Consider the following 17,180-nt stretch of genomic DNA (forward strand, 5'->3'; position numbering starts at 1 on the left):
TACCTGTATCCTGTTTGGCTGATTCTAGTTAAAGGATGTGATAATTGCTGCTTTTCTTCTGATCTAAATTTAAGCTCTGAGAATGGAGCCCAGCCCAGGACACAGTGCACAGACCGCTTCTTGCCTCCATGCAGGATGGACCATTTATTCTCATTGCAGATAACATACCCAGAGTCCCATGACATCACCACCCAATTCCTTCAGCCCCTACCCACAGCCCTCCACCTTATCATTAGCATCATTGTGCTCTGCAAACCAGTGGCTTTGAAACTTGGATGGAAGACAGATGGAGCTCTGCAGAAGAAGCTAGAATTCATGTGGAACTATGAGACAGCTCAAAGGGCCGGGGTGATACTGGGAGACTTTAATGGAACATCAGTTAATGACCAATTTTCTGATAAGTGAAAATTTTTATTCTACTCCTCCCCCCCCCCCCCATGGAAATGAGTATAATAATTGGGAAAATTCCAGAATGATACCATCTAGTCCAATGCCTTCATTTTGTAGGAAAAGAAGAAACACCTATTCTGTTAGCCTTGATCTTACATTTTTTAAAGCACTCAATAACAGTTTCCAATTATTACTTCAAACAATCCTCACAATAATGATATGAGGTAGATGCCATTATATTTATTTTATAGATGAGAAAGCTGAGGATCAGAGAGATTAAGCGACTTCTCAGGAACACACAGTAAATAATTGTCTGATGTGGGATTCAATCTCAGGTCTTTAGACTCCATCGTCTCTCTCAATGGCTGCACAGTACTGCACAGTACACACACATTCCTCTATAGAGCAGCCAGAGAGAGATCTTCCCATAGGTAAGGAGAGAGGAAGGGAAAAGGACATCTTTGTGACATAGGTAAGGTCAGCTATTGCTATTATTATAATTTTAACAGCAGATATCTTTTAGACAGCACCTTCTATCCATAACAAAATGGAGACACAGAAAGAAGAAGTGACTCGCCTTGGGTCATCGAGATGGAAAGGAGCAGAGGTAGGATTCCAACCCAGGTGTTCCTAGCCTGGAGCCTAGATCTCTCTTTCAGTGTGCAGTAATGGCCCTTGGAAGTCGAAATGATAGCATGTAATTTTAAATCCCCTTTATAGAAACGGACACTGAGGTTTTCAGAGGTTGGGTAACTTGAAGTTTAGTATCTTTTCTATTATACTAAGTATCTTCTCAAGCAAATACTATGACCAAGATTATTATTTTTAAAGAAATAGATGCATATATATATATATAAAATATGAAAATCAATTTTCAGCTAAGCATCCACTAAAATCTCAAAATATTAATATTTAAGATGTATTAAAAGGATGAGACAATAGTATGTTCAGGGATATATATGGAGGTTATAACATATTCAAATCTAACAGTTAGGAAGATGATAAGGTATACAAACCAATGAAAAATGTCTTATGTTTTGTTAGACAAATTTCAAGTTAAGGAAAGGAAGGAAGCAAGAGAAAGAGGAAAGAAAAAAGGGATGAAGGAAAGGAAGAAGGAAAGAGGGTCAAAATAAAGGAAAAGAGGAGTGGAAAAAGGGAGAGAAGAAAGAAAAGGAAGGAAAGGAAGGGAGGGGAAGGGAAGGAAGGGAGGTAAGGACAGAGGAAGCAAAAATAGATGGAGAGAGAAAGAAAGGAATGAAAAGAATGGAAAAAATGGGGTAAAAGAAGGGGGAGGAAAGAAAAATGATAAATAATTACTATGTTCTAGGCACAAATGATAATATGGTGAGAAGAGGAATTCTGTAAATGGGATTTGTTGTATCTGGGTGAAATAATTCAATACAATTTAACCAACTTCTATTATATCTACACTTAGAAACAGGCACTACCCTTAGCAATGGAGATGGGAGAACAAGAGAAAAAAAGAAATGGCCCATATTTTCAAGGCACTCACTTTCTACATGATATACAAGTAAGTGATTGAGTTTATTAAAATAATTTGGGGATTTAGAAAGAGTATCAATAACTTGGGGAATTCAAAATATCTTCCTATGAGAGGTGGCACTGAAGTTGGGGTACAGAGTAAGTTAAGGATTCTTGGAACTGGATATCTTGAACATAGAGCCCATTCTAGATGTGATATCGGAACTTTCTCTGGCAGAAGTCGCTGAACCAATACCACCATTGCTTCGGAAAAGGATGTGACATTCAAGGACTCTGAAATTCCACTCACTATCCTGTGACTTCCCAAAGGAAAACCTCCTTTCCAGTCCCTCATTGGCAGTCATATTTCCTTCCCGTCTTAGAATGGTTGATGCTAAGTGCCCTGCCACCTTGCTATTTGATTTGTATCCTTAGGACTTCATAGAGTCCAGGACAGGGAAAATACATATTCAGCATTTTCATTCCAATGAATATTTTCATTCATCATCGTTACTTGTGAAAAAGCCTAGGGGTAAGAGTTAGCATGTCCTACACAGGCAATATCTACCAGGTTATTTTTTTTTTTTACTAGAATGGAGAATGGATGAACAAGAGTGATGTGAAATTATTGAAAAGGGTGGATGGAGGTTATAAATCATTGAGAAATGTTAAAAAGAGCTGCAGTTTTGATATTAGAGAAGAGGCTGGCATGATTGGGTATGTGCTGGGAATATCTCTCTGACTTCTCTGTAGAGGACAGACTTGGACAGGAGAGAGAAAAGAGACAGGGAGGGCCACTGAGGATGCACTAACCTAATTTTCCCCTTTCAGAAAGAAGTTTCCTTGAATACTCAGGCTTTTAGTGATCTAAGCCCTGAATGATGATTCATAATGGGATCTTTTGTTTTCCTATCTCACTAGAGCAGACACCACAATGTTTACATTAAACCCAAGCCAGGTGGGAAGCACAGTCTATGTCAACAGTGACCTAGTTACTGTACTGTCCTCAGACAATGAATCAGAAGTGAACCCTAAAATGCAACCACTGAACTTCCTGACCGTTGATCGGTCCCGGTGCTGAGCTGCCACCAATATGGCTGAGTTGTCTATTAATTAGTCTGATGGCCTAATCTCAATACATTGGGAATACCGTGTTCAGTTTTGGTGGGGGTATTTTAGGAACGATATTGACAAGCTGGACAGCACCCTAAAACTACCAAACCCAGCAGGGAGGGGACTGGGCTCTGCTCTCGGATTGGCTGAAAGAAAAGATGTTTTGTTCTCAGTAAAAGGCAAGATTTATGCGACATATGAGAACTTCCTTCAAATATCTGAAGAGTGATTGCATGGAAGACTAATAACACTTATTCTACTTGCTACCAGTAAGCAGAAAGCAGTTCAAAATTGTGGCAAAACAGATTTAGGCTTAATAATAAGAGAAATTTGGGGCAGCTAGGTGGAGCAGTGGATAGAGCACCAGCCCTGGAGTCAGGAGTACCTGAGTTCAAATCCGGCCTCAGACACTTAATAATGACCTAGCTGTGTGGCCTTGGGCAAGTCACTTAACCCCATTTGCCTTGCAAAAACTAAAACTATGCAATAATAATAGTAACAATAACAACAGCAACAATAATAATAGAAATTGCCTAACAATTAGAACTACGGGAGAGTAGAATTGTCCACCTCACGGCATCCCAAGTCTTTAACTAATATTTGGAATATTGTAGGAGATTCAATGAAGGGCATTTTTTTCAGATATAGGTCAGATAGGTTAAGTGGTTTCTGAGGTCCCTTCCAACTCTGAGATTTTAGAATTCTCTAACACATGGACAATCTGTTGTGGTGAGTAACAGGGTTAATCGAACAAACCACAGCAAGAAACAAGGCTCAGCTTTATAACCCATGACTCATTCTTCCAGAATCAAATAGAATTTAGTAAGGGAATGATGCCATGGGGTAGGCTGCCTCTAAGATGTTAAGGAACATGCTTTTTCCATGAGAGGTAACTGGGAGACAGTGTAGAGAGACCTGGACATTGTCTGCCTCAATTTCTTTGTTTATAATAATAGCATCTACCTCCCAAGGTGTTTGTAAGGATGAAAGGAGATACGCTCTTAATACTAGACAAGTTACTTACTGCCTTAGTTCTAGGCTCCTCTCTAAGACTGTAAGTTGCAGAGAAGTTACCATGCTCCATTGGTGGGCATTCGCTCCTTGAGGGGGTTCTGCAGCCTGTTCAAGTCACAGGGTCAATTCCTACCCATCTTACTAGCTCCTTATCCAAACAGGAAAATCTATATCTACATAATAATAATAATAATGTTTCTCCTTCATTTTTGAAGATCATGACATCGAGGAGGCGATGCCATGACAAGCATGTGAACTGGATTTGAGTGAGGGGGGGTGGGGCTAGGTTCAATCACCAGTCTCACTTTCCTCTTCAGAACCATCTGGGTCCAATTGTCAGTCAGGAATCAGGACGACTGGAAATGGCCCTGGATGGGAGGCAATCAGGGCTAAGCAACTTGCCCAAAGACACACAGCTAGTAAAATGGAAATGCCTGAGGCTGGATTTGAACTCCTATCCTCCTGACTCCAAGGTCAGTGTTCTATCCACTGGGCCACCCAGCTGTGCGCGTGCGCGCGCGCACACACACACACACACACACACACATATATATATATATGCAAGATTTTTTTCATTTTTTGCAAGGAAGGATATTGTCATTCTTAAAATCAGACAACTCAATGGGGGCATCTGTGTTCAGAGTAAATATTTGTTTTCAAACTAATAATTTCTATTTCAAGGAACTCAGTTGATCCAATTCTTCACTAGGAAGATCGATGGGGATGAAAATCAAACATCGGAAATGGGTTCCCTTGATTTCTTGTCATTTCCCACAAACCTGTGATTATTTTTAGCTTTCCTCCTCCTGGTTACAGAACAATTCACTATGTCTAAGCACTCCACTTACCTAACTGCTCCCATTCCTACTTGCAGCCTTCAAGATAGCCTAAAGTCATCCTCTTTCTTTCTTCCATCTTCAGTGTCTCAATCTTCACTAGTATCTACCCACTTGCCTAAGTGGTTTCCAGTTACGTTAATCCAACACCCCTCCACCAAAAAAGTTTTCCTTTGACCTACCTCTTCCAACTAGTCATCATTCCAATGCTCTCTTTATCTATACTACTAACTAAATTTACTAAAAAAGTATTAAGTACTCAGCCCAAGAAGGAATAGGAAGCCAAAAATGAAACAACCCCTGTACTCAACGATTTTACATGTGATAAGGAAGAATAAATAAATGGATATGTATCTGTTCAACTTAATTTTCCATATTCTCCAGAAGTCTTATAGCGTGTTTTAAAAAGAAGAGAGTTGGCGATTGCCTAATATATACCTGAACTGGAATCCTCCTCAAGGTAGACCTCTATTTAGCCAGTCCCTCCTAAGGCAGATCCTTGCTGACCTTTGGACAATATGAATTATTAGGAAGGTTTTGCTTGAGTCAAAACATTGTCTTCTTATGAATTTCCCCCACTGATCTCTGTTCTACCCTTTGGGGACAAGGAGAAGAAGTCTGATCCCTTCTGCATAGGAGTTAGTCATTCCATTTGGAGTTAGTCATTGAGCTTAACCCTCAATTATATACTTATTCTATTATCTTGCACTGTTTTTAATGTCTTTCTCATGTGTCTCTAACTCTACTGTACATTTCTGGAGGGCAGACACCATGTCTTTTCCTGGATCCCCCATGGAGCTTAAGCCTAGTAGCCATTCAATGAATTCCTGCCTACTGATCAATCTGATGTCTGAGATCTGCCCATCCCAAGGAAGAGTACCCTGCTCTGAGCATCCACTCAAAATACCTAGTGACTCTTTGTGGATCATTCCTGAGTCCTCCAAAGCCCATTAGAGGTCCTCTTTGGGTGAGTAGGAGGGTGTGTCTTTAAAGCATCAAGGCTTGTGGGAAATAAAGTCACCATTCAGATCTTGTACTCCGCCAGGCTCTTGTTGCAATGGTTATTTTGTCTTTGAACACACAAACACATTTGATTTTTAAAACCCATTTTAAGAAAAAAAAAACCCAGAAAGAAACAGTGGTGTTTTGGTTTGAAGAATTGCTTCAAGTCAATGCACTTGACTTAAGAGAATTGAATGCCGGGGAAGTCACAGAAGGTTTTACGTTTCCAGCTTTTCTAATCCTTGTCTACAATGGACAGCTGTAGTCCTGTGGCTTCACTTTCAAGCAGCATAAACACGACTTGATCTGATCCTGCTGAACTTTAAAACCGGTAGCATAGAGAAGACAATGTAGGGTTGGGAAAGGGAGGTGGCGGATGAAGGATAGAAAGAAAAAAAGGGGTAAAAATAGAGGATAAGGGGGTCTAGGAAGAAAAAGTTTAGAGAAGGAAGTAGATGGAAAAGGGTCAGAGAAAGTGAGCTAGAGATTTAAAGAAGTAAGGGGAAGAAGAAAGACTAGGAGAAAGGAGAAAGGACAACAGGAATTTGGAATTTGGAAATAGGCTGTTATGTGAGGGGGGGAAAACACTGACTCTGGAATCAGGGAACCTAAGTGCTCATTCTGGGTTTGCTACTTCTAGTTTTCATAATCTATTTTTTTTTAGGTTTTTGCAAGGCAAATGGGGTTAATTGGCTTTCCCAAGGCCACACAGCTAGGTAATTATTAAGTGTCTGAGACAGGATTTGAACCCAGGTACTACTGACTCCAGGGCTGGTGCTTTATCCACTGCTCCACCTAGCTGCCCCTACTTCTAGTTTTGTGAAATTGGGCTGATCCCATTTCTTCTTTGGGTCCAAGTTTCTTAATCGTAAAACTGGGTTATCAGCCAAGACGCAATCTTGATCCTTTGTTGCTCAATATTCTATGATCTTATATAAAAACTTTCCTACAGCCAGTATATGAAACAAAACTTAAATACTTATATGCTCTATTTACATCTCTGTGGACTTAAAACAAGTTATTTTTGAAGATTCTTTCAGAGTTGGTAAAGGCTATTTTTGGCAGGATGGGGGCGGGGGAGTAGAGTGGTCCAACTGATTGGACCAATTCCATATAGCCAGAGTTGGGACACTGGACATTGGCTTAGACTACATACATGAACAAAATACATGATGATATCTCTACCTGTAAGAGAAGTAGATAACTGTTTATGAAAATCTTTAGGAAATTTGAATTTGAGGCTGTCTGCTTAACTTAAGGGAAGGTCCACCTGCAACTTGTAAACCCTTCCATGTCAGAGGACCTGGCCCAGGAAAATACCCTTGTCCACATCAATCTGTTTTCTTGTTTCCCTCAACATTACTCTTCAATAATGTGTATTTCTAGGGAAATTGTTAAGCCAATAGAAAGCCAAGAAGGCCATTACAATCAGTTAATGAGTGGCTGAGCATTCAAATTGGGTGGAAAGTTCAGCAGTAAAGGAAAGAAGCTGTCCAAACAAAACAGACTTTTCTGTTAACACCCTCTCGACAGAGCGTTTCTCCAAATATAATGTAATCGGTAGAGACTTGAAATGCAAGTCTCCTGACATAAAAGCAGGCGTGTTTGTTTCCCCTGGGGAGGCCGAGGGGAAGATAATAGGGGGGAGGGAGGGCCTGATCCTTAATTTCATTTAGAGTTCATATTTTCAAAAACATTCTCTGTGAAAGTGACAACTTTTAGAGCCCTGACAAGATTCAGATGGAAAAGAAAGGGGATGGGGGACGGGGTTGTAGGGGGAAGAAGGGGGAATTCCACCAAGACAAACCAAGGTAATCACTGAAGGCTAAAGAAGATTGCTCAAGTCTGCGGGCACCTGGAGAAGACAGGGGTTTGGCTAGGTGACAGGCCCAAGAGACTACACTGCTAATGTTTGAAAACAGTGAACCCTTTGGTAAATCACTTGGAATTGTCATAGGCATGTGGAACCAAAGATTCAAATTTCTCCCAGGGGCCCTCTCCAGATTCAACTCATCCTACACAGGTAGCCATCTCTTGCTACACTACCTAGCCCCCAGTCCTGGTCATCTATCAAAGAACAAACAGGCTTGGCTAGATGAACTTTCAGCTTCTTTCTGGATCTAGATCTTTGATCCCATAATAAGAAACAGAAATGCTAATGAGTCAAAGAAAGGAGGTGAGTCAAAAACCGATTCCAATTCAGGGAGAGACAGCCAGGTTGGGGGAGTCCAGATTTGCCTGACATGAGACATTTGGTCCTAAAGTCTAATTAGATAGACAAATGAATGAGGGGATGAATAAATGAAAAATGAATGAAAATAATCATTGACAATGACAATAATAATAATAACCATAATCATAATCCTAGCACCCTCCGCCCATCACTAGCAGTCATGCACAGTCAGACAATGATTTAGGCCTTAAAAAAGCACTTTCCTTTCAGAAAGTTTTTGGGGGGCGGTGATATGTTCAACTGTTAGTATCCTTATTTCATAAATGAAACCTAGGCTCAGGTAAGAAGCTTACTGAAAATGAAATGCTCTAATCCCACCTTTTATGTAGAAGGGATCCCTGAGCTCATCTATGTGAGGATTCTCTCTTTTGAACAGGTCACATCCAGACACCCCCCCTCTTCATTTTGTACAATTGTTGTCAATGTACAGCCAACCATCTACAGTTATAAAATTGACCAGATCATCATAAATGAAGTTGTCTTCCTCTAAGTTAAAACTTCATCGCGCGTGCGGGTGTGTGTGTGTGTGTGTGAGAAAGAGAGAGAGAGACAGACAGACAGACACTGACTGATTTCCTGGGCAAGCAGTGTAGTGAAACTTGTCAACTTCTTCTAAGAATTATGCTTTTAAATATATAAAGTAAAATAGAGTTACAGAGAAAATGGTTATCAAAATATTTTTAATACCAGTTCCTGGATCCCAGGAAGTTATATAAAAGTAATTTAACTTTTCCTGTGACTCATAGACTGCCTCTTTATCTTCCCCTTGCATCCTTCCTCACACCTATTCACTCCTGCTGTCTAACTGACTCACCTATTCTGACCACACACTTTTCAACATGATAAGATGAAGAGTTTAAGTACCTGGGGGCAGAGCATGTTCTGTTTCTGTCTTTACTGTATCATCGTCTCAGTGGTAACTAATATATAGTAGTATATATATATATATATCAATATATCAATATATCAATATATCAATATATATATATATATATATATATATATATATATATATATATATATTAGGGGTTTTTTTGCAAGGCAATGGGGTTAAGTGACTTGTCCAATGCCACACAGTTATGTAATTATTAAATGTCTGAGGCCAGCTTTGAACTCAGGTATTACTGACTCCAGGGCCGGTGCTCTATCCACTGTGCCACCTAGCTGCCCCAATTGATATATTTTAAAATCAAATTGGGTAGTTTTGATTTCTGATACAATGTGCAAACAATTAGACTTGTAAGCATGTTGTGGCTGCATAAGTCTACAAAGCACCGCTTCTTCCTTGCTTTGGGTCACCAAGAATTTGGATCTTTGGAGATTATGATATTCCATGATTTTCCATTATAGATGATCAGAGGAAGAATACTTTCCCTCCCCCTTCCCCCACCCCCATGATGTAGGGGGCAGAAAATTGACTTTGAAATGAGGATCACCTGGATTCCTGTCCTGCTTCAGTGACCTGGATTTAAGAACATTAGCTGCAGAAGAATGAAAGATCTCTATTGGCAGAGGGAACTTTTTTCCCAGGGAACTCCCTACATTGATGGACAAAAACAAATCCCCACATAATGTCAAGGAGACCTTCATTGAAATCTCTGGACAGTTTTTCATATGAAATCCGTTCTCTTCTTCTATTCCATTCTGAGTCCAGTTTAGTCCCCAAGTGTGGCGGCTTTTCCTATATAGATATATCAAGGGAATAATTCTATGGGCTATGTATCCAATAACACATTGACCTAATCGATAACCATTCTCCCATTAAATCAAGGATATCGTTGAGGAGCTGGGTTTGATGCCTCAAGCAAGACTTTCTGAAGAGTTTGACCATCATTAGGAAATATCCCTTTCATTTCTTGGAATGTTATTAGGTCCAACTCCATGAGAGTGGACAGCATCTTTTTATGATTCTCAGTATTGTGAGATGCATAATCCAAAGATCATGCAACAGCACAGCTATCAGGGACTCTTGCAAGATCTTAACCTATGCATGGAGTTGAATCTGGAGGAGACCTGGCAAACCTTGGCTTCCTGTCACTGAGTCAGATGTTCATTTGTAGAAAGAAAGCAAATTCTTACATTTTCAACACATCTCAGCTAGCTGCATGACTGCTGGTAAAATTTCTTTGTGGAAGCCTGCCTGGTCCGCAAAGCGATTTTTTCATTAAGAGTTTCTTTCTGAAATCTACTCAGGTTTTAGTCCTGTGTCCTTTTAATTATTTTTCCACTTAATGTTTTAATTTTTTCCAATTGCATGTAAAGATAATCTTCAGTATTCTTTTTTTTAATAAGATTTTGAATTCCAAATTTTTCTCCCTTCTTTCACTTCTTCTCTCCCCCTCCCAAGACAGTAAGCAATCTGATATAGGCTATATGAATATAATCATGTTAAATATATTTCTATATTAGGTATGTTAGGAAAGAAAAATCTGAGCTAAAGGGAAAAACCATGAGAAAGAAAAAACCAAAAAAAGCAAAAATATAATCTTGGATCATCATTCAGAATTCTTAGTTCTTTTTCTGGATGTAGATGACATTTTCCATCACATTTCTTTTAAAACTGTCTCTGCTCACTGTTTTGCTAAGAACTAAGTCTACCATAGTTGATCATCACACAGTGTTGCTGTTACTGCATATAATATTCTATTTCTGCTCACTTGACATTGTTTCTGTTCATGCAAGTCTTTCTAGATTTTTCTAAAATCCACCTACTCATCATTTGTTATTAAACAATGGTACTCCTTTGCATTTATATACTACAACTTGCAGGAAGCCTAATCCTCTGTCAAACTACTTCTGAGAGCCTGGATGGGGAGAACAGATTTTTTTTAGGCGGATGAATGATTGTTCATAGCTAATTTTCCACTCCTAGCCCAGCTCCCTAAGGAAGCAGGAAAAATAGAAAAGAAAGAAAATTGTCCAGGAACACTATAGTAAGGTGGCAGGCTTCTTTATGAATTCTATTAGTTCTATTAAACTAAATATGGGTAGATTAATGAAATCCACCAATAAAAACTGTACAATGGGTTTAACAACATGGAAGGAGACAGTATGGCTACAGGAATACAATGCACCTAGAGTGAGGATTATATTGAAATCCCTCCTCAAACATTTCCTAGTTTTGTGGCTCTCTAAATTTCAGTTTTCTATTTTTAAAACCCAACTAAGGTTTCTCTCATACAGGTTTATGTGACAAAATGCTATATAAGTATCAATTTTTATACTCGTTATTTTTATTATTGTGTTGGTGCAATGGAAAAATAACCTGGCCTGGGAACCTGAAAGACATGATCTGGAGCCCTACCCTCAGGAAGGTATTGAACCTTTCTGTGCTGTAGACAACTTTTTTATACTAGGAGTTGTAGCAAAATTGTTGACTTGCGCTGAGAGGAAAAAAAAGTTGCTCACTAAAGAGTGCCTTTTACCAATAAAATTCAACCAACCATATGCTATGCCAGTCTTTTAGTACTTCTAAAACAAAAGAGCCATCTAAATAAAATGTCCATCTTTGCCAATCTCTGAGGAGAGGCTGAGATCCTTGAAAATCAAATAGATGAGTTTATTCTAATATAAAAGCTATCTGAGGGATCCAACATGTCCTCTACTTGAGGATATTGTCCTAAATCATGAGAGCCTTAAACTAAGGAATGAACTTGTAGAGAGCTGCTTGAACCCCAGAAAATCCAGAAATAAATTTCCTACAGATACAGCTAGAAAGTGTCAGAGACAGAATCCAAATCTGAATCTCCCTAACTCTAAAGTCCACACTCTATCTACCTTTATGATGTTACATTTGAATTTCAAGGTAGACAAACATTATCTATTCCTTGAGAAGTAATTGCACAGAGTCTTTCAGGTACTGGAACTACCTTCCAATGTTGAGAAAGCAGAGATGAGACAGACTACTGGGCTAGAAGAAAAGGATCATACAGTTGGAAAGTCGGAAGGGGACTCAGAAGTCATCCAACCCATATTGCAAAGGAAATCCCACTTGTCAAGAGGTTTTTTCCAGTCTCTGTTTAAAGACCACCAAAGGAGGTGGAACCCATCAGTTCTTGAGATGTCTCATTCCAGTTTGATGGAAAAGGGCTGGGGTTAGAGTCAGAAAGACCTGAGTTCAAATTCATATACAGATTACTAACTCTGGGCTACATTTCACCTATTTGCTTTTGTTTCTCATCTGAAAAAAAAAATATAGGAATAATAATAGCACCTCCCTCCCAGGGTTGTGGAGAAGATCAAATGAAATGTTAACACATTACCTGGAAGTACAGTCAGTACTATAGAAATCTTCGTTGTCCTCCTCCTCCTCACCCTCCTCCTTTTTTTCCTCCTCCTGTTCTTCCTCTTCCTCATCATCATTACACTTTGGGATACTGCTAATTGTTAGGAAGTTTTCCCAGAAACCCATCCTACGATGGCCATTTTGCAACTTTCACTCACTACTTCTTCTCTTGTTCTCTGGTACCAAAGAGAACAAATCTAATCTTAATGTTCTAAGTCACTTGGCCTTGACTTCCATGTCCTAAGTTTGGCAAAGGAGATGGATCATTGCTTTGGTGTCTAAGGCAGGTTTTAGTCTCTCCTCATTATCTCATATGAATTATTGATGTATTTTGGCTGAAATTCCTTAGGAAATGCTCATAGAATCTGTAGATATCTGTTCTTTTATCCACTTCCAATTATTAACAGAATTATAGAATTTCAGTTAGAAGGGGTTTCATGAAGCATAGAAGAATCCCCACAGTATTCTATAGTGATGAATAGTTTAGTCAATATTTAAAATCAGCAAACTAAAAACTGTGATATTTTTGTAACCCGTTCTTATAATTTAAGTGGTTTTTTTTTTCATTTAATAGTCATAGGATAAGAGAATTAAAACTGAAAGGATCTTAGAGGACCACATCCCAAAATATTGAGAAGTTTGGAGACCCCAGATTATTATCATAAAGTCATAGATTTAGAACCAAAAGGACCTTAAACACCCTTCCTCACCTTTTATAGATGAGGAAACTGAGGCCAAGAAATGGAAAGTAATTTGCTCAAAGTCCCAAATAGGCAGTAGGTGACATATCCATTCTGTAGTCAAGTTCCAAACCCAAATTCCTTAATTGGAAATCCAACCCTCTTTCCATGCCATTGTATATTTTTTAAAAAATCTGAATCATATTTAAATTTTGACTCTGTTTATGACTCAGCTGATCTTGATGATTGGCTTTAAAAGTTCCATGTCATTAGGAAGAATTAATTGCCCTGGTTGTCTTTAATGACACTGTCTTACTCCAGGGTAGTAATAAGATGGAGAACCACTGCTTGTTGGCAAGAAGCTGGTTGGAGCTCTCCCATTTGAGCTTGAGGTCTATCATTATATTTCCTCCCATTATGTATTTAACTACATCAGTTATTCCTATTAAAACACCATTTCAAAGGTTGTCATTCTTCTTGGGAGGTAGAATGAAAAGAGGTGGAGGAGGAGATATTGCAAAGCAATGGATTATTTGGGTGTTCAGTTTTCCCATGACCTTTGGAGTTAATAGGAGCTTGGCCTAGCTGTTGATGGGATATAAGAGATGTGACACATTGTGGGAGAAAGGCCAACAACTATTTAACAGATGACCAATGCTGGTAGGCATTTCATGCATGTGGTACCTGCCATCACTGAAATTAGACAATAAATAGATATCATTTTGCCTTGAGCTCCTACTTTGTCTGCAAATGTCTGTGGAGGCTATTTTGAGTTACAAGAGGAAGATCAATTTATTGAGGAAGAAATAACAACAATATCATTCAATATTCCTCTCCCTTTCCCCTTTGAGTTTGCTCATTTGGACCCTTATCTATTTTTTTCTTTAATATCATCTCAAGAGGAAAAACAAATTCTCTTCCTTTCTCCCAGTGAAAACGTTTCCTGGTCTCTCCAGCGACTTGCTTCAAATTGATGTAATGGGCATCACCTTGCAGACCCCGACTTCAATATCAGCCTCCAATAAACTCCCCAGCTAACAGGAAGCTCATTGTGGGCTGAGGTTCCAAGACTCCCAGCACTGAGGCCAGAGGCATCAGGTTACATCAAGGCCCTCTGGATGGAATATGCACACCAGGAGAAGCCAGCCAAAGGGGTCAGGCCTGGGCTTGTTTTATGTGACCTCAGTTGGTTTTATTTTATTTAGGCAAACTTTTTTCAGGGGGCACAGGGCCCATAAAACCCTTACCTCTTAAAGGAGCCCATTGTTAATAATTTGTTCATCACAGCTCCCTCGACCTCACCAAAAAAGTTTCCAGTCTGCAAGAAAAGAAGACATGAGGAAAAGCACAGATAACTGCTGTCTCAACAATGTCTGAGAAGAATTATTGCCTATATTAGGATACGAAGAAAAAAGGAATAGGTTCCAGCTAAAAAGGATGAGGTGTTCAAGCTACTGTAACATTACAAAAAGGTAAAAATGTTTACTGGTCTTGAGTTAAGAGAGCACAGAAGAAGCCTATGAGCCCATGTGCAAACTTGTACAATACACGGGGAAGGACAAGGTTGGAATTGTAAAACTGGTGGCCTCTACCTTGCGGAGGAGACCCATACTAAGGAAGGTATTCTCCCTTGTGAGTAACACAGCACCCCATAAAGGTAAAAATACATTATGGAAAGGGCTTCCTCTACATAATAAAATGAATTGTTTATAACTCCTGGATGACCTGTAACCATCCGTATCATCAGCTCTGAATTTCCTCACTTGAGAATGAGTTCTTTCTCAGAGCCACTTTCTGGTGAATACTGGACTCTGTATTTCCATGGTTAAGATGCAGACAAAGAAGAATAGACCTTTCCCATAGACAGTACAGCCTTGCCCATGGCAACTGTCCAATCTGGCTAGATATGGGGTAAATCTCTGGGACCACTGATAATTGATATCAGAAGAGCTTCAGTGTTTAAATTCACGCCATGGAGACAATATGTTTGTAGATCTGAGCTTTAACCCAGGTGGAGATTTGGCAAATTCAGGAACATGTGCGTGTCTTTTTTTTGTAGTTTTTTTATTTTGTAAAGCTGGGCTTTCCAATAAAAATTTAAAACTGCAACTCAGAACTCTTTCCACTGGGGAGGGATTGGGGGAGGGGGGCGTTGTAAAAATGAGAATGTCATGCAAGAAGCAAGATTTGTCATTGCAGCTGCCTTATTAGCACTAATGGAGACGTGGTTTGTGAAGGACAAAAGAAGATGAAGAAGAAGAAAAATAAAAATTCCGAGGATTTATGGGAGCAAAATGCATTATATTCCTAAATTACATCAATTCCGTGAGTTTTGTATTAACTAAACCCCAATTCCATTACAAGTAACTGAGTTGACCTCAACTATGCACCTGGGAGTTTTCAGGCAGAAATGCTTACAGACCTCGCCAGAAAACTTAAAAAAAAAACCCTAAAAAAATCTTTAAAAAAAAAGCATTCCTCTGTCTGAATAGTGAGTATTGCCTTTTTCACTTGAGGGAAACTTGGGAGCTTTTCCAAAATATGTGGGTGTGTGTAGCCCGCGAGAGCAGGAGGACATTGGTATTTCATGAGCATAAGTATACCAATTTCAATGGAACTAGTTGTTAAATGAAGAAGAATTATCCTAATTGGGGCAGAGGAAGTCAGACAGCCTCAAACAAGTCCAGGCTCAAAAGACAGGCAGAGCTATCATGTCCTGTTTCAGTCCTATTCAAGGAGAAGATCAAGCAAGTGAATTGAGACACTGGAGGCTTGGGTGAATGGATAGTGAGTGGATATAAGCCTTGGGGCAGGGAGGACTTGGTAGGGTTGGAGGGGTGGGGGGAGCTTAGACCCAGATTCCACAACCTGGTGATTGTGGGTATTAGCACCAGCCATTTGGTCATTTCCTTGGTGTAGTTTCAGATTTTCTATGGAGTCCAGGCTTCTTACAGACATTTCAAGGTCAACTCTTCTCTCAGTTGGTTAACTGATGTCAACAGAGAAGCACAATCAGCTTCTATCTCAATTCTGGATCTTCTGAATGTCTTAAAATGTTGGGGTTTTTTTCTTTCTACTATGGTCAGAGATTCCTAAAAAATCCTAAAAAATGAGATGGTCATAAGTGCCATTTGGATTTTTCCCTGGAAAACTCAACCTGCTGCAGGTATAATTTGTTGGAGTCAAGGCCATTAGCTAGGAAGGCAATATTTCTCAAAAAGTAAGAAAATTATTATATTGTATTTATAGGATCATTTTATAACCCCCCCCATTATTTATTTATTTATTGTTAACAAATTAAGAGAGCACCAAAAAGCAATATGATGGCTTTGGGAAAAAGGAGTATAAAAGGTATACTGATCCCACAGGTTACTTGACTCAGCAGCAATGATTCTGGTAGGGGAACAGAACATAATGAAGTCAAGAAGCCAGCAGGAAAATGAAAAGAGGAAACAAAGGAAAAGCATCAAGAGGATTATGGCCTCTTAATTGTCTAATAAACATTGTTGGTAGAATACAACTAAGTGTGAAAGGAGAAGGAAGAAAAAGAATAACTCCTTCCCATTCTAATATCTTTTTACCTTAAGTAATCACTTGTCTCAGGGTAACAACATTAAATGAGAGAATTACAGAATATTAGAACTTCTTGGAACTGGGTTTGAATCTTCCTTACATTCCTTTCTGTCATGAGACCCTGGACAATTTATTTCATTCTCCAAACCTCAGTTTTAAAACTTGTAAGGAAGGGATTATAGAACCTATCAGTCCTGCTATACCATATTGTTTTCAGTTCCAAAACTACAATAGAAAATTTATAGCAAGTGCCAATAAAACATCTATTTTGACTATTATGATAATCAAATCATTGACATCATCATCATAAATACTATCTAAATAGAGTGTTAGTCCTTGTCATTTGATTTTCACAATAACCATATGAGATAAATTCTATTATTACCCCTATTTTACAGATGAAGAAGTGAGGGAGTGACCTCGAAAGTCTTACGGCCAGTTAGTGGTCCACCTCTTCTATCTCTCAGACTGCTTCTGTCTATCACATCAAGAGCACTTCCCCCTTCTCATCTCTTGTCATTTTTGACACACTGCTCTAAACTTCTGTTCAAATGCAAAAAGACTCTGAC

General features: G+C 39.1%; 1 protein-coding gene across 1 annotated transcript in view; it reads right to left on the minus strand.

The window, feature by feature from the left end:
* Nucleotides 1-17,180, minus strand: part of CACNA2D3 (calcium voltage-gated channel auxiliary subunit alpha2delta 3) — an 804,577-nt gene that overhangs the window by 59,846 nt on the left and 727,551 nt on the right. The window contains exon 29 of the mRNA XM_074199069.1: nucleotides 14,286-14,356. Coding sequence (XP_074055170.1) covers nucleotides 14,286-14,356 — 71 coding nt within the window. The remainder of the gene's footprint in view (nucleotides 1-14,285; nucleotides 14,357-17,180) is intronic.

The sequence above is a fragment of the Macrotis lagotis genome, chromosome 8, assembly GCF_037893015.1.
Source record: "Macrotis lagotis isolate mMagLag1 chromosome 8, bilby.v1.9.chrom.fasta, whole genome shotgun sequence".
Lineage (NCBI taxonomy): Eukaryota > Metazoa > Chordata > Mammalia > Peramelemorphia > Peramelidae > Macrotis > Macrotis lagotis.